General features: G+C 33.5%; 1 protein-coding gene across 1 annotated transcript in view; it reads left to right on the top strand.

Moving 5' to 3' along the window:
• LOC124367824 (lysosomal aspartic protease-like) overlaps positions 1–22,744 on the top strand; it is a 30,893-nt gene that overhangs the window by 4,505 nt on the left and 3,644 nt on the right. The window contains exons 2-8 of the mRNA XM_046824958.1: positions 1,030–1,210; positions 2,854–2,977; positions 4,330–4,439; positions 10,911–11,104; positions 13,652–13,774; positions 18,844–19,009; positions 21,324–21,416. Of these exons, the coding sequence (XP_046680914.1) occupies positions 1,030–1,210; positions 2,854–2,977; positions 4,330–4,439; positions 10,911–11,104; positions 13,652–13,774; positions 18,844–19,009; positions 21,324–21,416 (991 nt within the window). The remainder of the gene's footprint in view (positions 1–1,029; positions 1,211–2,853; positions 2,978–4,329; positions 4,440–10,910; positions 11,105–13,651; positions 13,775–18,843; positions 19,010–21,323; positions 21,417–22,744) is intronic.

Here is a 22,744-nt window from a genome sequence, read left to right as displayed (position 1 = left end):
TTAATCTAAACAGACAGAAGTTGAAACTTTTGGACCAAATTAGTTGTTTGATGTATAAATTTATTCATAAAACTAAAACCTAGAATAGAACCAGTCAGCATTTAATTTACGTTTTGCATCTCTCAACCATGGATACTAAAATAATATGTACCATATGTAATATTTTTATGTCTAAAAAAATTGCAGGGCTCCATTATGTTATACCATAAATGCTTTCACTATAAAAAAGCTATGGCCTTTGATTTTGAAAATTGTGTGTGAAGCCATGAGTAACTACTAGTGTAATTGTGTTTTTTCTTTTAAAAACAAAACACTGATTATTTAGCTTCTGCTTTATATTGGTAGGCCTAGTGTAGTATATATGTTGTAATCATTCAGTCAAAAGGGTTTAGTTCAAAGCCTACTAAGCTATAAACTTGAATGCAAGTGATGAACATTAAAGTAGGTTTTTCAGATGGTAGGTCCTACTGTAATGGATTACCTACCATGATGTATTCAATTTGGTACTTTGGTATTCTCCAGAGGCCACTATTTTTGGAAGTGTTTCATTACTGAAAAAAACTTAAATTATTAGAAAGAACAGACTTGATTTGACTTGCTGTGAAAATGTTATGTCATTATGATGAACTGTTCTTGTTTCTGCCTTCCAAAAAAAAATAATGTTATCGAAAATAACTCATGGAACTTCCCTATATGTAATATTTCAAACCCTAGGGTATGTCAGTTGACTTAGAAATACTTTTCTTCACACACATTGTGTAGCATCTCCTAGTTGATTTTTAAACTTATTTCTATTTACTTTTTGGATTGGGCAAATTTGAATAATGAAAAAATCCTGTCTTTAAAGACTTGAGTTTCCTTAGAAATTAATCATTCCTGCAGAGGATGTACAGGATCAGGACGTCTATTAACCTATCTTACAACTTTACTGGGTGTGGCTGAAATAAAAAGGACGATCATTGACCGTTACACTTCTTCGTATTCCTTTTCTATAACCAATGGTTCTATATTTTGATGTTTTCTGTCCAGGATACCACTACAGCGTATGGAAACAGGTCTGGAGAAATTGTTACGTCAGGAAGCAGACATCAAACTGATTGAGGGGATCTATGAGATGGCTCGTCAAGGAGCTGAGGGCTCCAAGTTGGTGTTGAAAGACGGCAAGTTTGTGCCTACCAATGACACTCTCCCTCTCTTCAAATACTTTGATGTAAGCTGTCTACCACAGGGAATATAATTAAAAAGTATGTTAAGGTTAGGAATTCAAGAGTCATTACTGCAACACTTGATTGAAAAGAGTATTTTGAAGCTTGTTTGAGTGACAGTTTTTGTAGTTTATTTTTCTTAAAATACATTTCTTGCAATCTGCTATTTACAGGATTTTTCCTAATGTTATTCTGCATTGTATAAGAACACAACCTACTTTTTCGCTAAATCAATGTATGCATTCTCCCAAGGAAGGAATAAATGTCAACCGTGATGATTTTCATTGGAGTCGAAATGGGAGGTTTATTGGGAGAGTAAATAATAACCTTTACACATTTATAGAATCCAACTACCAGCCAATGAAAAAATAGTTGCTATTTGGCTAAAAAAAGCTGTTTTTTTCAGGCTCTTTATCTTAATAACAGGTATCTGACATTTGTTATATTTACCTATTAAAATTTATTAGGCCTACCCATAAGAAAATATGTAGACCTATAATTTGGATTTTTTTTTACCTTTCATGAAAACAAGTGCAGCTAATGATCAGTTTTTTCCTTAAGGGGAATTCCTATATCACTTTTAGGAACAACTAGTTTGTGTGCAAATAAGTCAAATTGTCTTTCCGCTTCTGAGTCACAAGTCTGTTCAATAGATGAAACATATCAGCGACCTAAGAACAGCTAAAACTGCATACTATGCTCTCTACGAATCACATCTTCGATACGGTATTGCAGTCTGGGGAGGTACCACACTAGGCAACCTGCAACGGGTCCTAATACACCAAAAGAGAGCAATTCGGATCCTTGCAAGCCTACGCACAAGAGAATCATGCAGGCAAGCCTTTCAAGAACTGAAGATTCTCACTGTGGTCAACCTATACATCCTAGAAGCTGTGACCTACGTACACCTGAAATCACCCGATGAAGTGATGACTGGAGCACAGCAACATGACTACAACACTCGGCATGCTGCAAACTACCATCTTCCAGCTCACCGCCTAGCGCCCACGGAGAAGAAGCCAACGTATGTCGGAGCAAAGCTGTGGAACGCCCTCCCACTAGAACTGAAGAGGAGAGACCGGCTGCAGTTTGGACACAAACTAAAACTCTGGCTTCAAGACCATCCATTTTACACGATAAATGAATTTTTAAATTGTACTATTCTCTAAGAATATGTTCAATAAAGAATTTAAATTAAAAAAAAAAAATTTAAATAGAAATGCAAACATGTATTAAAGTCTTTATCTTCTTATTCCTCCCCTACTCAAGAATTAGCATCTAACAAATGTTAGCTATGAAATAGCAATCAAATTTCACTTTTAAATCAGTTGATCATTGATTTGGAATTTATATGTATCCTATATCAATTTAATATCGTGCATTTATAACTAATACATATTTTTCCTCGATTTTTTTTTTATCCCAAATTAAATTCAGTCCCTCCACTTTACCTGTAAATTAGATTGATTCAAATTATACATTTCCAGAGTAGGTTGGTCTTTTGTACTTTGTTTTAAATCAATTTTTTTTGGTTAGGTCTAGATAAAAATCCTAAGTTAAACACATACTCAATATAATAGTGATTTTTATTTTTGCTTAAAACAATTGTACAGACAGAAATTAACCAAAATATGTGTTGTCTTTACAGTCCGAGTACTACGGATTGGTAAATATTGGAAAACCTGGGAAGACTTTCAAAATGATCATGGATACCGCTTGGGCATATAGCTGGGTCATCTCTTCTGAATGCCCCAGGACTAGTTTACCATGTGGTAAGTAAGCCGAACGGTTGCGTGTAAATTTTTAAAAGCTCTAATTCATTCTTGGAATTGGAATCGGAGTATATGGAGATTCAGTATATGTGTTATTTACACTAGACTTCTACAAATTTATAACGAACTTTATTTAAAACATGAACCCTTCCCTCGTCATGGAGGGATATACAAGAATGGTAGACTTTGACCAAAACGCCAAAGTTATACAGTTATATCCAATATTATAGATTATGTCTCTTGGAGAGTCTTTTAGCTTACAAAAGGCCTTCCAAATGCCCGGTGCACGCTCCCTGCTTATTGTGGTTGCCAAGGAAGTATTTATAAACAATCTTCACTCTGCGGCAGGGGGAGGGGAGCACCCTTTGTCTAACTCCGACCACCTGCTCGTCAGTTCTGCGTCTCCTACAGAGCCATAACCTGTACCGAACGAACAAAACACATGGGGTTGGATACAGCTGAGGTCGTAGTAATGAATACTCGATTTGCAAAGTTTACTTATATGTTTAACTGTGGCAAATAAACATAAAAGCACCACTTCTAGATGTTAAACATAAAATAATGTACTGCCACATTGCTGCCAAATACAGTGGTAATGAACTAAATGATATCATAGAGGTGGGCCTAATAGTTCCAATGTTCTATGGGAATTTTGCATACAAACTTAATAATTATTTAAAACTTTAAAATTAACTTCCCTTCACGTTGTTGACTTACAAGCGCGCGCATCAGCACCTTAGCCTTAATTGCAGCTGTAGTCGGTAAAAGTGAAGATTAGTAGATTAGAAGTTGTACTTATAGTTAAAATCAAACTCAGAGACTCAGAAGTTAAAAAAATAAGAGACTGGAAGAACTCGCCTAAAGCAAAATCACGATAGTATTAGTCATTTATCGATTCATGACAACGTGATCTCATCAGAATGACATCCTCAAACTATTATCAATATTAATCTGCCAAATAAAACATCAACCAAGTTGTTACTTAAATATTTACATCTTTACTTTACATTACAGGTAGAATTAGATGTCTCGTATGAAAGGGCTAATGTATAATACGAAAATATAAATTTTACTTACGGACATGGGGCACGAGAGATGTTGCTTGGCTGCTACAAAGTTCACAAGAGAAAAAATTAATACGTGTGCCAATTAGGTTATTATTAATCCACCAATAATTTAGTTCCAAGAACATCAGATGTAACTTATATTAACTAGTAACGAGTAACAGCACAGGTTCAACTATTGTTTGTGACTGTAACACTTATCCTTTAAGATCCTGCCATTTTTTTTGTAAACGGAAATTCTCTAGTTTGTAGTGACAAAATTTTTAATGTTCTGTGGCTTATTTTCAGCTGTGCACCAGAGCTACAACCATAAAACATCCTCCACATACCAACCAGATGGAAGAGAATTCAATGTGTCCAACGAATTTATGGGTTACATGAGCAAGGATGTGTTCCTTGTAAGTATAGATTATTATACTGGGTCATGTAAGCTATATACGAATGCGTATGTAGTAAATACACATACTATTTGGAGATGTATAGGACTCTACTATTAATAACCTAAGTATCTAGTATGTCATATGTACTAACGTCCAGCATCTTTATGTTGCATGTATTTCTAAGTTATTATGATTGTTTAGTTTAGCTCCATGGCATCGCCCAATTCCGACATATTCACAGATATTACTTCTGGAATCTGGCGTGCACGTCAATCTAGAGAGAACCAAAAAATGGCAGAGACATTCACAACAAACTCTTTTCATCGTTTCGACATCAGAGACACCAAAGAGCTATGTCTGTTTTACCCAGCAGCCATCCAGTGTAATCTAGATGCAGAGGTGTTCTCAGTGTCTCTTCAGGTCCCCAATTGAGTGCAATACGATGTTTTAGACACAATCCAAAAGCGCTGTGGACTAATACCTCTTCATCTCGATTACACTGGATGACTGGTGGGTTAAACAAGGCTCTTTTCTGTTAGTGCAGCTCTTTTCAGACGCTGCACTAAGCAGAAGATGAATTAGAGCTAAACTAAACATCATGAACATATTATTAGCCCTTGGGTTGAACAAATCAACTAATAATTCGTTTTTACCTTCCGTCAAATATCAGTCCTGTGTGATACAGATAAAATCTACATGTTTTGTCACGATAGTTTCAGGAATGTAGATACAAAATTATTACATAAAATATGTGTTTTTGGTGGGTATGTTCGTGGAGTGTGTTTGTAAAGTTTTAAAGTGATTCAACGATGCCACGCTCCAGCTAATTTATATAATAATTTTTTATTTTTATTCCTGATGAAGGCCTATTTCATCTGCACCAAGCAGGACTGATATTTGATGGAAAGTAGAACCTACTACTATTACTAAACTTCTGTTACACTCCAATGACTTCTAAATTGTCAAGTAACTTGAAATGTTCGAGTTTGTTCGCCTAGGTTGTGTATCGTACATTTTCGGAATTGTTTGAAATTCACTATTGATCATTCAAATCTGATAGTAAGAGTTAAAAATAATCACATAAGAAAATAATTACATATTATTTTAAACTACAAATAGTTTGGCTTACAACTAAAACAAATATCGAGGTTAGTAAACTTAACTCATAACTTCGAAGTAAATGTCTATAGAAATTTTAGCCTAAATTTTTGGTTTTGTCTAGTCATCTTGTCAGCTTAGAGGTAAACATATTTTGTTTAGTAAATGCACATAATGATTCAAAATTACTACTTTATGTTTATGTTTTCCCGGAATAAATACAAAAAGTCGTAAAAAATGCATTGCACGACTATAAAACAATTGTAGAAAGTCCCCCTAGAGTGAAAGGATATATTGCCAATATAACTAAAGCAAAGAACATCCTACCAAATTGCTGTCATCGAGGATGTAAATTATACTAAATTGTAATGGTTTAGAGTAGTAATTTGTCATTTAAGCTCTTAATGTCTAATAATTCACACAAAGTTCTACATTCTGTATCCATCAACTAACTTTATTAATATACATCTAGATGTCTTATTATGAAACAATGAATTGCTTTATAGATTACTAGCAGTTACCCGCGGCTTCACACACAATTTCGTATGTTTCGCACCTGCATGAGCACTTCTGCTTTGAGTATATTATAATTTTCGACACCAATGTTGAATTAGACTTCTTTACACAAGCAAGAAAATATGTTAATTGGTGTATATTTATAGTTACTTTAATTTACTTCGGTCTTAGTATTTTTTGTTCCTAAGCTGATTTTGCCTATCTCCCGGCCAAGAAAATATATATCTCTGAGAAGCTTACTTTTGCCAAAAGACAACTTAGATTAGTTTCATGACGGTCTTTAAATTTATAGTAAAAGTTAAACTACATCGCCTCTTGTATCTGCACTGCTAGCAGTTACCTGCAACTCTGCACGCAATTTAATGCACGTTTATGATCACTGCTAGTTCGACTGAATTTTATTTCCGACGCCCATGATGAGTTTGCCTTGTTGCCACAATCAAGAAAATACGTCCAAAAGTTTATAGGTATGGCGATTTTTCCTAGTATGTTTTGTTCCCTCGTTGATTTTGTTATGTTTCCCGATCAAGTAAATATATATCAAAGATAAGAGAAGCCTACTTCTGTCAAAAGAAAACTAAGATGGGTTTTATATCAGTCTTTAAAATTAGAGTAAAAGTATTTTAGCATTTAAGAACATTTAGAGCTGGAATTGGTAAATCAGTTCAAAAGAACAGTCCAGCAAAATTTCATCTACCATAGTTCTTGTCAACTGCTTCAAAGGGAGTCTTTGGAGTCAAATTCTGACCTTCTTATGTTTTAGGACATTTTATAAGGTACATTAGTAGGTACTTACCTAATCGCCGAAATCTAAAACTGGAAAGTTATGGTTTTTCTTTAGATACCCATACATTTATACTTACTATAAATGTAAACTGAGACATTCTAGGGCATTGCTGAAGGACCTACGCTAGGCGCTTCACTCATCTAGACTTGCTGTCTATCCTCAAAATCTGCTGACCAAGTACATCTTCTTTATTGTTCATCTACTTGTTATCAACTTGACTCCATTTACTACACTTCAGCGAACGTACCATTCTTCCCAGCACTAAAGTGAATACTAAATACTGATGCTTCTGCTTTCCAGTAGTCATTGGGACATTTTTTTCAGAAGTTACCTTGTGGGGAACCACCCCTTCTTCCACGGTTCGGTTCAGTTCACTCACTATAAATGTAAACAAATTGAAAATAATAAACAATGTTTACACAGAACAGTTGTTTACATTTTACAGGTTCATTCAGTTAATATTACACAACTTATGGGATCAAGATGACATTGTTCGCTACTTTAAAAACCAGTGGGGTGTAGCCCGGAGGGATTTTCAAAATAAAAATTGGCCTATCTTCATCCCAGGGACCATAAGAATGTTGTAGATGGAGCTTATATTGGTACTGATAACTTACTTACATTAAAACATAAACCAATATTTAACACTTTTATTATTTTGTGATGTGTCTGAAGAAGATATCTTTTTAGAAATAAATTTAAGAGAAGAAAACAACTTTATAAAATTTACAATAAAGGGCCTTACGATCGTTTGTTCAAAAACTATTTTCAGAAGTTTTGTACTGAATTAGCTAATGAAATAGATAACGCTAAAAATCGATATTACGCTAAACAAATTGAAAACTGTAATGGCGATATTGCAAGGCAGTGGAAGGTAATAAACCAGTTAAGTGGTGACCATGCGAAAGTAGGTGTTAGTGAAATAGAATTAGATAACGGGCTAACTGTTTCAGACCCACAAACAGTTGCAGAAGAGATAAACAAATACTTTATCTTGGTACATTCCTGTGTTGACCTTCAAGATAGTGCAGTCCCTACTTTAAATTTAGAGCAAAGTTGTGATTCTTTTTTTATTATGCCAACAACCCCCAACGAAATTTTAAATATAATAAATAATAATAAAAATAAGAAATCCTCTGGTTTTGACAGTTTTAATTCCTTTTTAATAAAAAACATCGCGGAAGTTATTTCTCCGGTATTGTCTTACATTATAAATCTGAGTTTTTCGGAGGGAGTTTTTCCAGAAATTTTAAAAAGCAGTGTTGTTGTTCCTATTTTTAAAAAAAGCTTTAGTAAAAATGTTGTCAGTTTTCTCCAAAATAATCAAAAAACTTATGAAAAATCGGCTCATTAATGATCTTGATAATAAAAATTATTTTAGCAGTAGACAATACAGTTTTAGGAAAGGGAAGTCCACCGAGGATGCTCTTGTTGAGGTTACGGACTACATTTACACAATCCTTAATGAAGGAAACAAGTCCACCGGTTTATTTATAGATTTCAAAAAAGCATTTGACTTGGTTAATCACAAAATACTATTACTGAAACTAGATGCACTGGGAGTAAGAGGAATAGCCCTAAATTGGTTTAATAGTTTTCTACAGGGTAGAACCCAACAAGTACAAATTAAAAATAGTTTTAGTTCACACCTTTCTGTGAAATCAGGTGTGCCGCAAGGCTCTGTCCTGTCGGCTACTCTGTTTTTTATTTTTATTAATGACCTTTTAGGGTCTAATTTTAATGGCGTCCCTAGCGCGTTCGCGGACGATATTGCTCTGTTTTATTCTGAAAAAAATATTTTACCGCTCTGGAGACAAATAAGACCTGGCAATTTTAAGAATCTGGTGCGATAGTAATAAAATGGAAATAAATGTTAGCAAAACTAAATATATAAATTTTGATTTTAGAAGTTTTCATTTCCAATCTGAGCTGAAGTACCACATCCTAAACTGTCCTGAAACTAATTATTGTAACTGTCTAAGTGTAGGGAAAGTAGACAGCTTCAAATATCTTGGAGTATTTTTAGATACAAAACTAACTTGGGAAAATCATATTAATTATTTATATAAAAAATTAAAATCATCATTACGAAAATTTTTTTTTTTAATATTTGTGGTGAAAAGCTGTTGAGAACACTATATTTTGCACTAGTTGACTCTAGGCTGCAGTATGCGATACAATGCTGGGGAGGAACTTTTAAATATAAAATAACAAAAATACATGTTATTCAGAACCATTTTTTAAGAATAATTTTACAAAAACGGAAGCGTGAAAGTTCTTTTCCCCTATACTGTCAGCTAAGATTATTACCTTTACAACATCTTTTTGTGTTTAAGGTGCTAAGGCTCTTCTATTTAAGAAGTGGTAATACAGGCACAATCCATTTAATGTATAGAACGAGAAACTTAGTACAAAACTATTTTAGAACGCCTAAAGTAAAGAAATTGTTGTTTAGACATTCTTTTAAATATGTTGGGCCGAAATACTTAATCAACTGCCTTCAGAAGTTAAAGACTGTAGCACAGTAAAATTGTTTAGTATTAAGTTGAAAAAATGGTTATTTGAAAATAGTAATATCAGTTTCTTAAACAATACTCTTGTATAATTATTTATTGTATGTTGGCTTATTTATTGGTTTCTCGTCGTTATATTTATTTTGTTAAACTGTAAATAGTATGTGTATTTATTTATTACCTCATTATTATATTATTTATTTGTATATGTGTATTATATTTGTTGCTGTTAAATGTTTGTTTCCTTAATATAGTAACAAGACAAAGTTTTAATATCTAATCAATCGAAAGTACATTAGTCAAATAAGGCAATTTGTATTGATAAGATTAAGTACAGTGATTAGCAGGCGGCACGGAGTGAGCAGTCTATAAAGAAGAGTTTGGACTCTCGCTAATAAACATTATTTTTCTGTTATTGCGCTGCCACACTACTGGATGAAGTGGCAGTGTATATTCCTAGAATGTAGATTGTTGTTAAACTGTATTTTTGTGGAGGAATAAACTCATTATTTCTTTGATATCGAAAGGCCTCACAAAATAATAAAAGTGTTAAATATTGGTTTTATGTTTTAATGTAAGTAAGACCATAAGAATGTTGATGTAAAATGTCAGTACAATCAGTTGAGTAGTTTACACTTGAAAAAAACACAAACAAAGACTTTTTTGCATTTATACTACAGTGTGTCCCACGAGTAACCTGACAAACTTCTCAAGTGGTTATCTCTCATCAAAATAATGAAAAAAGTAAATATAAACATATGTCTGGAAACGCTTTGTTAGCGAATTAAGACTAGCAAAAGCAAAAGGTTTCACTTGATTTTCTGGGAAAGAACGGACATAAAGCGAAACTGATGTTTTATGGCTTAAAGTTGGGTGTTAAATTTATTGGATTTTATGTTAAATGAACTGAAAAATTTAATAAAATACGCTTCATGCTTGTAAGACTACCCATATTGTACATATCAGACAAAATATGCAAAATTCTGTCTTAAATAACATGCTTGTTCTAGATTTGAAGTATATTAACTATTAAATGAGCAATACACATGCAAATTTGTATACAAAAACATCTAAATAATTTAATTTGGAAGAGAATGATGTAAAGTAAGGCAATAATAAACAAATACAAAGTTAAAAAAATTAATGTTCAATTAAATCAACACATATGAAAAATAAGACAGAAAATGCAATATATGTTTATTAAATGAACATTCTACATAAAAACTAAAAATTGTTTAAGATTTTTTTCAGTCAAGTACATTATTACAACAAATTACAGTATAAAACATTGTAGGTCAAGAAACTTTTATCCATATGATTTAGAAAGACTTAAAAATCTATTTGAATGAAAAAAAAATATTTTGATGAAGAAACCCGTTTGCTAATGTAAAATATTTAAATGTTAGAAGTTTATCACTTGTCGTCCATACACCAGGGAGCAATAAAAGTGTTTAAACAAGTTAGAATTTTTCATGTAGTAATTTCGAGAAGGTTTACAATAATCTAGTTAATCACATTCTTTATGCATTATTAAAAATGATTTTCTACTGTTACTAACCGATATTATCCTGATAGGTAGGACAGATGAATACAACAGGGCAGGGATTTGCTGAACTGACTCACCTCCCATGGATCTACACTATGTACGACAGTGATGGAACAATTGGCCTCGGGTTCCAAGAGCTTGCGCATAATGCGACTCCATTCTTCTACAATTTGATAAGACAAAATAGACTCAAAGAACCCATATTTTCTTTCTACATTAACAGGTACGTCTAGGTTTTCGTTCTGAATTTGATATTGTAGTTTGCTTGTGATGTAATAATGTGGTACGTCTTGGTTTCCGATATTGTAGTTTGCTTGTGATGTAATAATGTCTATTTTTTATATTTATATATTTTCTTTCTACATTAACAGGTACGTCTTGGTTTTCGTTCTGTTTGATATTGTAGTTTGCTTGTGATGTAATAATGTCTATTTTTTATATTTATATATTTTCTTTCTACATTAACAGGTACGTCTAGGTTTTCGTTCTGAATTTGATATTGTAGTTTGCTTGTGATGTAATAATGTCTATTTTTTATATTTATATATTTTCTTTCTACATTAACAGGTACGTCTAGGTTTTCGTTCTGTTTTTTATATTGTAGTTTGCTTGTGATGTAATAATGTCTATTTTTTATATTTATATATTTTCTTTCTACATTAACAGGTACGTCTAGGTTTTCGTTCTGTTTGATATTGTAGTTTGCTTGTGATGTAATAATGTCTATTTTTTATATTTATATATTTTCTTTCTACATTAACAGGTACGTCTAGGTTTTCGTTCTGCTTTTCATATTGTAGTTTGCTTGTGACGTAACAATGTCTGTTTTTTTTTTTAAATATTTATATATTTTCTTTCTACATTAGTAGGTAAGTCTTGGTTTTCTTTATGAGCAGGCCCGCTCAAACTAAAAGTGATAAAATGTTGTCAATGGTGTAATGAAGCAGTGTGATGAGGGAGTGGTGGTAGAACGTGACGGGGCCTGACAGAATATCTTTTCAAGGTCTCACTAAAGCCGAGTCCAGCCCTGGTTATGAGTTTGATTGTAGTTTGCTTTTTTTTAGTAACAGTAAACTATAACAAATTTTTATTCCAGAAACTAATAGTATATTACATATTATCTTGGTATTGAATTCCTTGATTCTCTTCAAAATCAGTCTTAGTTCTGATTAGAGTTGTCAAAGTGTCAGTTTTTGGTATTTTCAAAAATTTTAATTTTTGTTTTTTCGACTGAATTGCTAAGTAAAAACTGTACTTGTTATCACCAAGATCTGTTATCTTCACATAAAAAAGTACAAATAAGCCTACAAAGAGGAAGATTTAGTATAAAGTTTGTAGAAGGATGAACAATTTGGCATCTCTTTCAAAAAACATTTGACTCAGCCATAAAGAGATTGAAAATAGAAATAATTCATTCCCTTTTTACTTTATATCAGCGTCCAACAGTTTGGATGAAATAAAACTCAGAGTTAGATAATTTAGAATTAATACTATTGAAAATTGAAATAAGATAACTAGAAATAATTCATTCCCTTTTTACTTTATATCAGCGTCCAACAGTTTGGATGAAATAAAACTCAGAGTTAGATAATTTAGAATTAATACTATTGAAAATTGAAATAAGATAACTAAACAAGGTGGTAAATTGCAACTCAACAATTTTACATTATTTCATTTTCATAGTTTGAGGGAGTGATAGAATAAAACAAATAAAAATATAGTAAGCCGTTTAAATAAGAAATTTGTGTCACGTCGTATTAAATGATTGGGCATTCAACATTACCAACTATAAACTGTTTTACAGACACTTAATTTTAAGATATCTATAATTTAAAGATATTTTCTACATTGATGAGTATGTATTATTAACCCTATAAGTGCTGGCTTATTTCAGAGCTGTACTGTACTCTGGCTGGGTTTTTTTATCCCAGTTCTCTCACATACCAGCTAAAATTAAAATAAATCATATGTTCAACTTGTGATATGATTGTCATAAAATGTTATATTTTCAAGTTTTTATGGGTGTGTGGTAGTTAAAAGAAGGGGGGGGGAGTAATTTTGTAAAGTTTTATTATTTCATTTACAAAATGGTTTATCTGAGGAAGCTTAAGATGTTTTGAAATTCAGGTGGAATCTTTGGTGATGATGGGTGGGGTTTTATAGAGGAATCAAAACAATTGTTCAAACACAAAAATAGAGTAAAAAACTATTTTATTAGGGATATTGATTTTTATTATCTCATGTAGGATAGTAACACAAGTAAAGTACAAATAGTGTAGTGGTGGACTTGCAGAAATTACAGTATAAAAGAAAAATAGTTCCAAAGATAATGTTTTTCAGGTTTTGTCACAGTTTAGTGCTCGAGAAAGAAAGAAGATGGTGAAGAGCGGAACATTTTCACAACGATACCAGCAAATGATAAATTCAATGGTTAATGGTACGTTTATTACAACCCAATATCAGAGGCCAAGCAACAGTTGATGATGCATGATGGGAGTCACATATCAGTCTGTTTTCCCCTTCTCACCTCCACCCCTTAACAAAGGATGAGTTGCTACCACAACGTTTAGTAGCGAATAGATGAAAATTTCCTACACACCTCATACATCAGGCTTGAAAATACGATGTTTGTTTTCATATGAAAATCACGAGGAGCATATCTACGTCATCATCGCTTACCCAATTCCTCTTACATCACCTAGGGAGTTATCAGTATATTATAGTAAAATACACTGTCATGAGTTGTAAATAATGTTGGTTTACATTTCAGAGACCCAACGACTACCAGGGGAGGATCTCTGTTTTTTGGCGGAATAGATCCCAAGCACAACAAGACTGCCTTTTCCACAATCAACGTTAACTCAAATGTATACTGGCAATTCCCTGTGACCAAGTGAGTGTTAGCTAAATGTTATTATATTCCAATTATGTAGTTCTAGGTTTCTGGAAATGTTCATAAAAGTGTGTATATAGTTAAGAGGTATATAAAGTTTAGCTAAATAAAAATATATTGTTGTGTAATATTAAAATTAATTCAGTATAACTAATTCTTTAACGCAGCAGGAATCTCTTTTGGCTGGTTTATACCTTCCAGTTGAACCTACCACTGGGCACAGCAAAAACCGATGTGCCACTTCAATCTGGGCAGCGTTATGGATGTCTGGGAGCGGCACATCACTAACCGCAAATGTCGAGATTCTGGGGTTCAAGGGCAATTCGATAGGTCTAGTCTACTACGGGAGATGACTGTTGGAGTTGGTAAGGTTTGTTCCCTAACCTCAGAGGTTCTTGCTAGTCTCAACAAGGATATGCCACCCCTGCCTACTTTGACTAGAGAGGCTGGTTCAGAGCTGACCTCCCCTTCTTCCAGGGAGACATGACTTAGAGATTTAGTACCCTAATTCTTCCACATGGATCTCCATAGGAGGTGGCCCCCACTCCCTAACCTTACCCATCCTGAATATCCTATTACTCCGAAAGCAGCGTTAAGGTTCTTATAGGAGACAAAGTGTAATTTATAAGCTTCTTGTCCCAAGAGAACAAAAACAATCATTTTTAAAAATACATAATTTTGATATTGGTATTTTTATCGAAAATAAAAAACTAAAATCAACATCAATAATACTAATACCTTTCAATACTTACATTTTGACAGTTGTCATCCATATTTAAGATGATGGATATTACAGTAAAGTAGACATTCTTGCTTCCGCATCCATGTTTGCAATATCATAGTGTTTTCTTGGTTGAATGTAGAAATTATATCAGTATTATATACCTAATCAGTAAGTAATGAACGTGATGTCCCCTCAACGATTCTCTGCCATAAAAATTGCATTTAGTGTCTCGTGTCTTTGTGAGTCCACTTGCTATAATCACAGACTCACTGTGCTCGCTTGTTTTCTTAAATTTTAGGCACGGAGCAAATGGTTTGTTGAATTAAGAGAATGCTCAGACCCTTAGTTTTTGAAATAAGAAGTGTTGTTACTTTTGTTACGCTTTCACTCCATAAATGTAAAAAAAAATTGAGAATATTTGTTAAATTAATTAAACATATGGTGGAGCTGTCATAATAAAATGTTTACACAGAATAGTTGATACTCTTTTAATTCATGTTATGGAACTTTAAAGACCAAGATGGGATTTTTCACTGCTTTAAAGACCATTGGGGCGCAGGCCAGTGGATTTTTGAAATAATAAGCCTATATTCATCCCAGGGACCCCAAGAATGTCCATGTCAAATTTCAGTACAATCGGTCGAATGGTTTATCCCCAAAAACAAAACAAAGGCACTTTTGCATTTATAATATTATTAGAATTTAACTTTCCTTCACACGTATTTAAGAAGGAAATGAGCATGTGAACAGAAGGCCCAATACTAGTAAAATGGGAATCGTTACATTCACATGTTTTTTGGCTTATTTGAACACGTGTGAAGGAAACAGCCATATACAAAATAAGTCTCCAGTGTTATGGATATCTCGTGGGCGTTTCACCAAACACAAACCATTTGTCTTCAGTGTTATGATTATCTCTGCAGAAACCATGATAGGGATAATGCTGTGAAGCAAGGATATGTTGAAGGGCATTTGCTCGTTTGTTCATGTTGTCTTTTGCGTAAAATGAGAAGAGGGTTGTCTGACTGACCCTTAGGCTCCCGGAAAAGTAGCATGGCTCTGTCAAGGCGCAAGACATGGCCAGACAAAAGTAATCCTGTAAATGGTTCCCGGCCTGGATCCCAGCGGCCTGTAGGGAGTTTAGTGGTTATTCCTTGTGTTCAACGGAGTGAGCCCCACACTCATGCATAAATGCATTCCTCTATGTAAAAAAAAAACTTGTTATTGACTTTTTCACACTGACAATAGCAAGCTGATGATCAATTTTGAGATTGCATCAGCAGATTGTTCTTCAACGATAACAGAGGACAAACCATTCTAATAATGGAGAACCAGAAGATATCATGACCCATTCTATTGCTGTGGCACAACAAGAGAATTTATTTTGAGGGTGCCTGACATGACGTCAGTAGAAATGATCCGCGTGGTCATACTTCACGAAAGCAGTGCATCTAAGTTTAAAGAAGCTGACTTAGATTTTTTTTTTAAACAGTAAACATCACTTGTTTATAATTTAAACTTTGTTTCATTTCACTAATTAAACTTTAAAAAACTAAATGATAAATCAGCTCCATTGGGGTTTTCCTGTATTTCTGGATTATCCAGATCATGTGGATCACGTCCAATCCCAATCAATCCAGAAAAATTATGTACCTTACTACTATATAATCTGAAACAGTAGTAATATTTATATTAGTTGCATGTTTAACACGATTTAAATGAATAAAAATGGGATAAAACAACCTAACCACTGCCAAGTTACAATAAGAGTCGTGCCTCCCAGCTGATTACATTAAAGGTTTATCATCAGCTGTGATCAGAATTTCAGTGTAATATTTTCTTTTTACTAACTTAAGAAACAAACGTTTTCAATTTTATATACTAAATAACAATTAGGCTAAAAATTACTTTAATGAAAGAATATAATTTTACTTTTTTCTATTAATAATTCCATGTAACTTTAACTTTAACTCATTGAGATGATCTGAAGCCCAAAAGTCATTTTTATTGTATATATTTTACGTTTCCATTAACGTTGTAACAAATTTTATATTTCATAGCTTTACCAAGATATTGTTGTTTGACTGTGTCAAGCTTCCGGCTAAGTTTTCATCTCCATGTTATTGTTTATAAGGTAGGAAATAACACGTTCTTTCACCATCCTTAGAAAACAATAATAAGCAAATATTTTATCCGAATGCAAATATTTGAAAATTATACTTTAGTTAATTTTTACTACAATTTATTTTCTTGTGAATTATAATCTAAGAGATTACAATACAGTAGACGCCCTCTTAACCGGCCATTACAGGACCGAACCCCCGGCCGGAAAGCGGTTTGGCCGGTTAATCCGACGAACATCTTAATTGGTATATTGTATACGTACCAACTACGTAATACTGTACCAGTAAACAAAAACTAATATGTAAACAATAACTTTAATTCAAAAGGTTATTTTACTAAAAACATAATTACTTTTAATATTTTAAAGAACAGTGGCATATAGAATACATAATAACAATAGAGTAATACATTGTATAAGAAAATATATAAGTAAAACCTACGTTTTGTTTCCGAAGTATGGTAATTTTAGACACCGAAACAAAAAAGTACATTAAATATCGGGTAAATGCTAAAAGAAATCTGTTATTTTCTTTTGTGTTTTCTTCCCCATCGTCTTTATGAAGGCATAGTCTTTCCACTTTTAATGAACATCACATAACAGCTGTCGACAGGTCTTGCTGCTAAATATACATTGCGGCCAACTGAAGTGCTTTTTCCCCTCTTCGTGACTGATTATTTTCTGCTTGATCGTCTTCGTCAGAGTCCTCTGGAATGCCTTGTTCACTTGCCTCCTCAACCACTTTTCTACGATTTGATCGTCATTAAAAAAATCTTTTCCAAGGTCGTCGTCACCCATTCAATTACATTTTTCTCTTCAAGATGATCATCACTAGTACTCAATTTTCTTAAGTCGTTTAGTAGAGCTGTGTTGTTATCTTCTTCAATTATTAAAATGGGCTGTTCATTTTCATCTTCAGCTGGGTTTTTAAACGCTCGTGGTTTCTGGGATTTCCCAATGACCAAAAGTGGGAGCTTGTGTGATTCTACAGCATTTGTGCATAAGGCGAGTGTAACTGGTTCTTTGTTAAGTTTAAATCCAGGAGCTGAACTTTCATTCCAAACAGAGAATGTTTTTTGTGGTAGACGTTTAAAGTTCAGACCAGTCTCGTCAACGTTGTAAACCTGTTCTGGTGAAAGATTTTCTTTGTCAATTATGTTTCCTAGTTTGATTACAAACTCGTTTGCTGCTACGATATCTGCGGACATTTTTCCCCCATAAGTGTTTACAGAATTTACTCTATGTCGCCTCTTCTATCTTTCTAACCATCCATCACTGGCTGAGGCTGAAAACTCTGCGTTATTTTGTTTTTCTAGTTTCTAATGAAAAAACATTGCCTTTTCTTGTAAAAGTGGTCCAGTTATCGGAGTTCCTCTTCGCCGCTCCTGCATAAACCATAGCCATAACGCATTGTCAACCATCTCATTTGTTGTTTTTAATGTTGGGCCGATTCGTCAACACCTTTTCTGTTTCGACACTAGTGCAAAAATCGTGTAAGGATTTGCGATTACGTCGCCAATCATTGACGGTGCTTTTCCCGACGTTAAGTTCGTCACATATCTTTTTCACTGATTCGCCTTTGTCAATTCGCTGGATTGCATCGAGCTTGTCTTTCACAGTTAAAACATATCTTTTACGTTTCTTTTACTCATTTTTTAAACAAAATAAAAGTATATAATCATTCGAACTTTTAGTTTTATTTAATAAAAACTGCACACCTAAAAACTCTACAACACAACACTAAACTGCACAACTTAAAACTGTCAACTAACTGTATGTATCACGTTCAGAACCACCTGCTCAACTGAACAGGCATTGTCTAAACCGTTAAAAAATAGCCGTTCGAGTTTTGACCAATCGATGACTCGTTTGCTTTGTGGCCGGTTAAAGCGGCGGCCGGTTGACCCGAGGCCGGTTAAGAGGGCCGGTGTTTACCCAATTATTGACTGATTTCACTGCTCAGGATTTCTGTTGTGATGAGAAAGAAGAGTCAAGTGGATGTGTGCAAGTATGGATGCAACGCTTTGGCTGATGTATATAACATTAGTGATGAAGGTGTTTACCCAATTATTGATTGATTTAACTGTTCTCAGGATTTCTGTTGTGATGAGCAAGAAGAGTCAAGTGGATGTGTGCAAGAATGGATGCAACGCTTTGGCTGATGTATATAACATTAGTGATGAAGGTGTTTACCCAATTATTGATTGATTTAACTGTTCTCAGGATTTCTGTTGTGATGAGCAAGAAGAGTCAAGTGGATGTGTGCAAGAATGGATGCAACGCTTTGGCTGACACCAGCACTAATGGAATTATGGGCCCTCCCGCTGAGATAAAGGTCATAAACCAGCTCATTGGTGCTGAGAGAATTTTCTTCTCCGACCGCTACTTGGTATGTCATAACCTTCACCAGTAGCCTCTAAAACTGTTGTTTGTACTGTGGTTAAAAGATATTTTTCGTCAGGATTGATTTTTTCTATACAGTAAACCTTGATTATCCACTGATAGCTTATCCAATTACGGGTTATCTGTGGTGATCCTGATAAAAAATATTTGATTTTTAAAGTACTTCAAAATACGTTTTAAGTTACGACTTTAAAATACCTCAGAAATATTAAATTGTTTTAATAAGTTTTCAAACACTATTTTAGTTATTAAAAGTGGTTGCAAATAATAAAAATAGTTTTAGTAGCCTTTTTATTTGATTGTTTTAGATAACTAGAAGCAAATAACAAATGAAAAGGCTTCCTAAGCAATAAACAATTCGTATGACCAAAAATGAAAGCAAACCGACAAAGATCAAATGATGCTTATATACATGAATACAGTAATAAATCTAAAGCCTTATGGAACACCACAAATAACAAGAGGTCAAAAAGGATGATCCGAACATTAAAAAAATAAAACTGCAATTCAGAACGAGGAAAGGAGAGTTTATGAAAGATACAAAAATTATAGTAGATTGCTTCAGTGACTTCACAAATGTAGCTTAGAAAATAATTAATACAAACAGTGTAACTAATAATTCAGTAATGACCAGTCCAACTTAACAATCACCTCCAGGAGAAAATCTATCTATCAGTTGTTGTGCAATGAACAACACCTGAGGAGATAAGAAAAGTTATAAATCTATGAAAAGTTCAATATCAGTGGAACAGATTATGTCTTATCAAGGATAATCAAATTATGTAGATGAGCTGATAAAAACTCTGGTAAAATTATAAATATATCCATGGACAAAGGGACTTAGTTACATCTCTGGCAAATAAATGACCACAACAATTGTTGACTTTGTTAAATATATTATAGACAGTAAGGAATTAGCAATATCATCGCCAGTTTTAAGTAAGGCATTTTACATAAGTAAAATGTGTGTAAAAAATATACATGACATGAAAAAATATCAAAACCTTTGAATTTATATGGCACTCAAGTGCTTTTCAAACTACCTTTTTACAATTAGTGCATGAAATAGAATAATTTACTAAAACTAATCCACCTATGGTAAACCTAAACTATGTTTAAATTTAAGATTAAAAAAGGAGCATTGTTACCAAACAATTCTGTGCGATGAATTTAAATTGGACAGCATCCCAAGAATATGCATTTAAAAATTATCTTGTTCTTAATGGAGGAAGAAACAAATGTCACTTGACAGGAAGAGGGGGCAGGCTACTAGTTAGTTATTTACAAGGGAAGCCACTTTTCTCTTGAATGATGCGACAGTCTCATTGAAGAAGTCAACATGTGGAGCAGCATCACTTCCAGCTCTAAGAAGTCTAGAGAGACCGCTGTGGTAAGCGTAGTAAGTAGGATGGTAGCGTCTACGGAAGATGGTCATCGAACGAGTTCCTCTTGAGATGGAGAAGTCAATGCCACTGAGGAGACCTGGGCAGTCAAGCAGTCCATTCACCAGTTTGAAAAGATTTATCAGGTCCGTGAGCTGACGTCTTCTATGTAGAGGTAGGAGGTCAAATTGACTCTCGACTTCGCTTATAGGAGTTGTGCGGTAAGTGAAACCCAACCTGGAGCCAAGCATCCTGATGAAGCGCTCTTGGACACTCTGTAGTTGGTCGATATGGTTGAATTGGTAGGGCGACCAAATGACCGATCCATACTCCAGAACAGGTAAAACCAGAGACTTATACAAAACGACAAGAGTGTATGGTGAGTTCTGGTTATGCAGAGGAAAGCAGTTACAATTATGGCAGGAATAGGGCCTAGAAAGAGTTGTAAGACACTTTTCAAACGCTCTAACTTACAGACAGTTACATCCATTTACATTCTGCACTTTCAGTCATGTATTGCATAGCCAGGGATCCTCCAAGGCATAGTCACTGTACCAGGCAAGCAGACATTCTGCCAAAGAAACTGCCTTATCTGAAAGACACATTATATGCTCGAATAAAACTTTTCAAGAAGCTTCCAGAGCATCTGAAGAAAGTGAACCAAAGGATATTTAGCATTGGCTGTAAATCTGGCCTTTTATACACCACACAAATTTTACTCCTAGATTTATGAGCTTTGCTTTTACCCGAAACTTATACACTTTTTGTAACACTGTAATGTATCTTAAAGACATTTTTAATATAGAACATTGTCTATTGTATCTCAAATAATGTGGATTAACAATATTTTGCTTCTATGACATATTTAGGCATTTAATGGCATTTGTTGTGTTTACAATTAGTTTGTTTATTTTGTAGATTCCGTGCACCCAAGAGTACAAAGGACCAAAAATTGTGTTTAATATTAACAATCAAGAGTATATGATTAAGGGAAGAGATTATATCCAAAAAGTAAGTATTTTTCTTTTTCACGTAAATTACTAGTTGTGGTTGTCTAGGTTGTGGAAGGTGTTTTTTGATGCTTTTGGGACCAGGACCAAAAAATGAATATGTCCTGAAATTGCACACTACCATTTTCGGTTTCTGCCTCAAAACTTTATAGGTCAGCAGTTGAAAAATCCAAACTAGGAGCCCAGTAGAAAACTAGAAGCTGGTACCTGTACCAAAATGTACACAAATGAATTGCTTTCAATGTAAAAATTTAACCTTTAAAAAAATTCTGAAAATATTAAAAAATGTAAAAAAATATTTTTAATTTGAAGGTATTTTAGGCATGTTTTACTGCAGTAAGTATGTTTATATTTTTTGTTTTCTTTTAAGTATTCTAAATTTCAAAACAATTCCATCCTTTTTTTGTTTTTTTACTAAGAAACATATAAAAAACATACTTGACATGTCAATAGTGAAGATAATATTAGATATTTTTAATAGTCTAGAATGAATTATATGAAATTGCGTGATGGATGAATTACTACTTATATTGTGAACAAAAGTGTACAAAATAACACTATATATATATATATATATATATATATATATATATATATATATATATGTATACAGTCAGTGTCAGCGTGATTACCGGTACTATTTTTCGTCATCTGTTTATAAATAAATTCACTGCAAACAAGGATGATACTGCATTTGTATTGTTGTAAATGTTGAATTTGAATCAATGATATATCTTACTATTTGGTAGTTGAAAATTAAAAATACTGAATCAGTATTATCCCGATATACTTTCATAACAAATAAGTATGTTCCATCACAATGTAGTGATGGCTGCTCCTAAAAAGGTTGAAGTGCTGAATTTTTGGCCTTTAATTTCTACTGCTTAGAGAAATTACAATTAAGGTTCTCCAAGACCCTTAACTTGTTATAGTTTTATAAACTTAGTTAGATTATATGAACAGCTGGTTGCATTGGCTGCAAGGAATCTACCTATCCAAAATTTGGGAGTTGGAAAAATCAGAAGTTTCATATTTGGGTAACAAAACTCGCATATCTCATCATTGCTTTCCTCTTCTACTTATTTTTTCTCTGGATTTTTTTAATGTTATTAGCGATATATATAGTAAGAACCAGGGGGAGATGTTGAAAACCAGGATTTATACAAGGGATCATAATTAATTATGCACTCATTGTGTATTCAGCTTATATATGTTGTGTTGAGATCATTTGAATGGTTTAATTACAATCGTGGGAGGAGGGGGGAGTTGTAGGGAGAAAGTCAGCAAAACAATATCTCATAATACATTAGCTTCTTATCTTACTGAATT

This window comes from Homalodisca vitripennis, chromosome 8 (genome assembly GCF_021130785.1).
Source record: "Homalodisca vitripennis isolate AUS2020 chromosome 8, UT_GWSS_2.1, whole genome shotgun sequence".
Classification (NCBI taxonomy): domain Eukaryota; kingdom Metazoa; phylum Arthropoda; class Insecta; order Hemiptera; family Cicadellidae; genus Homalodisca; species Homalodisca vitripennis.
This window is presented reverse-complemented; position numbering and strand designations above follow the sequence as displayed.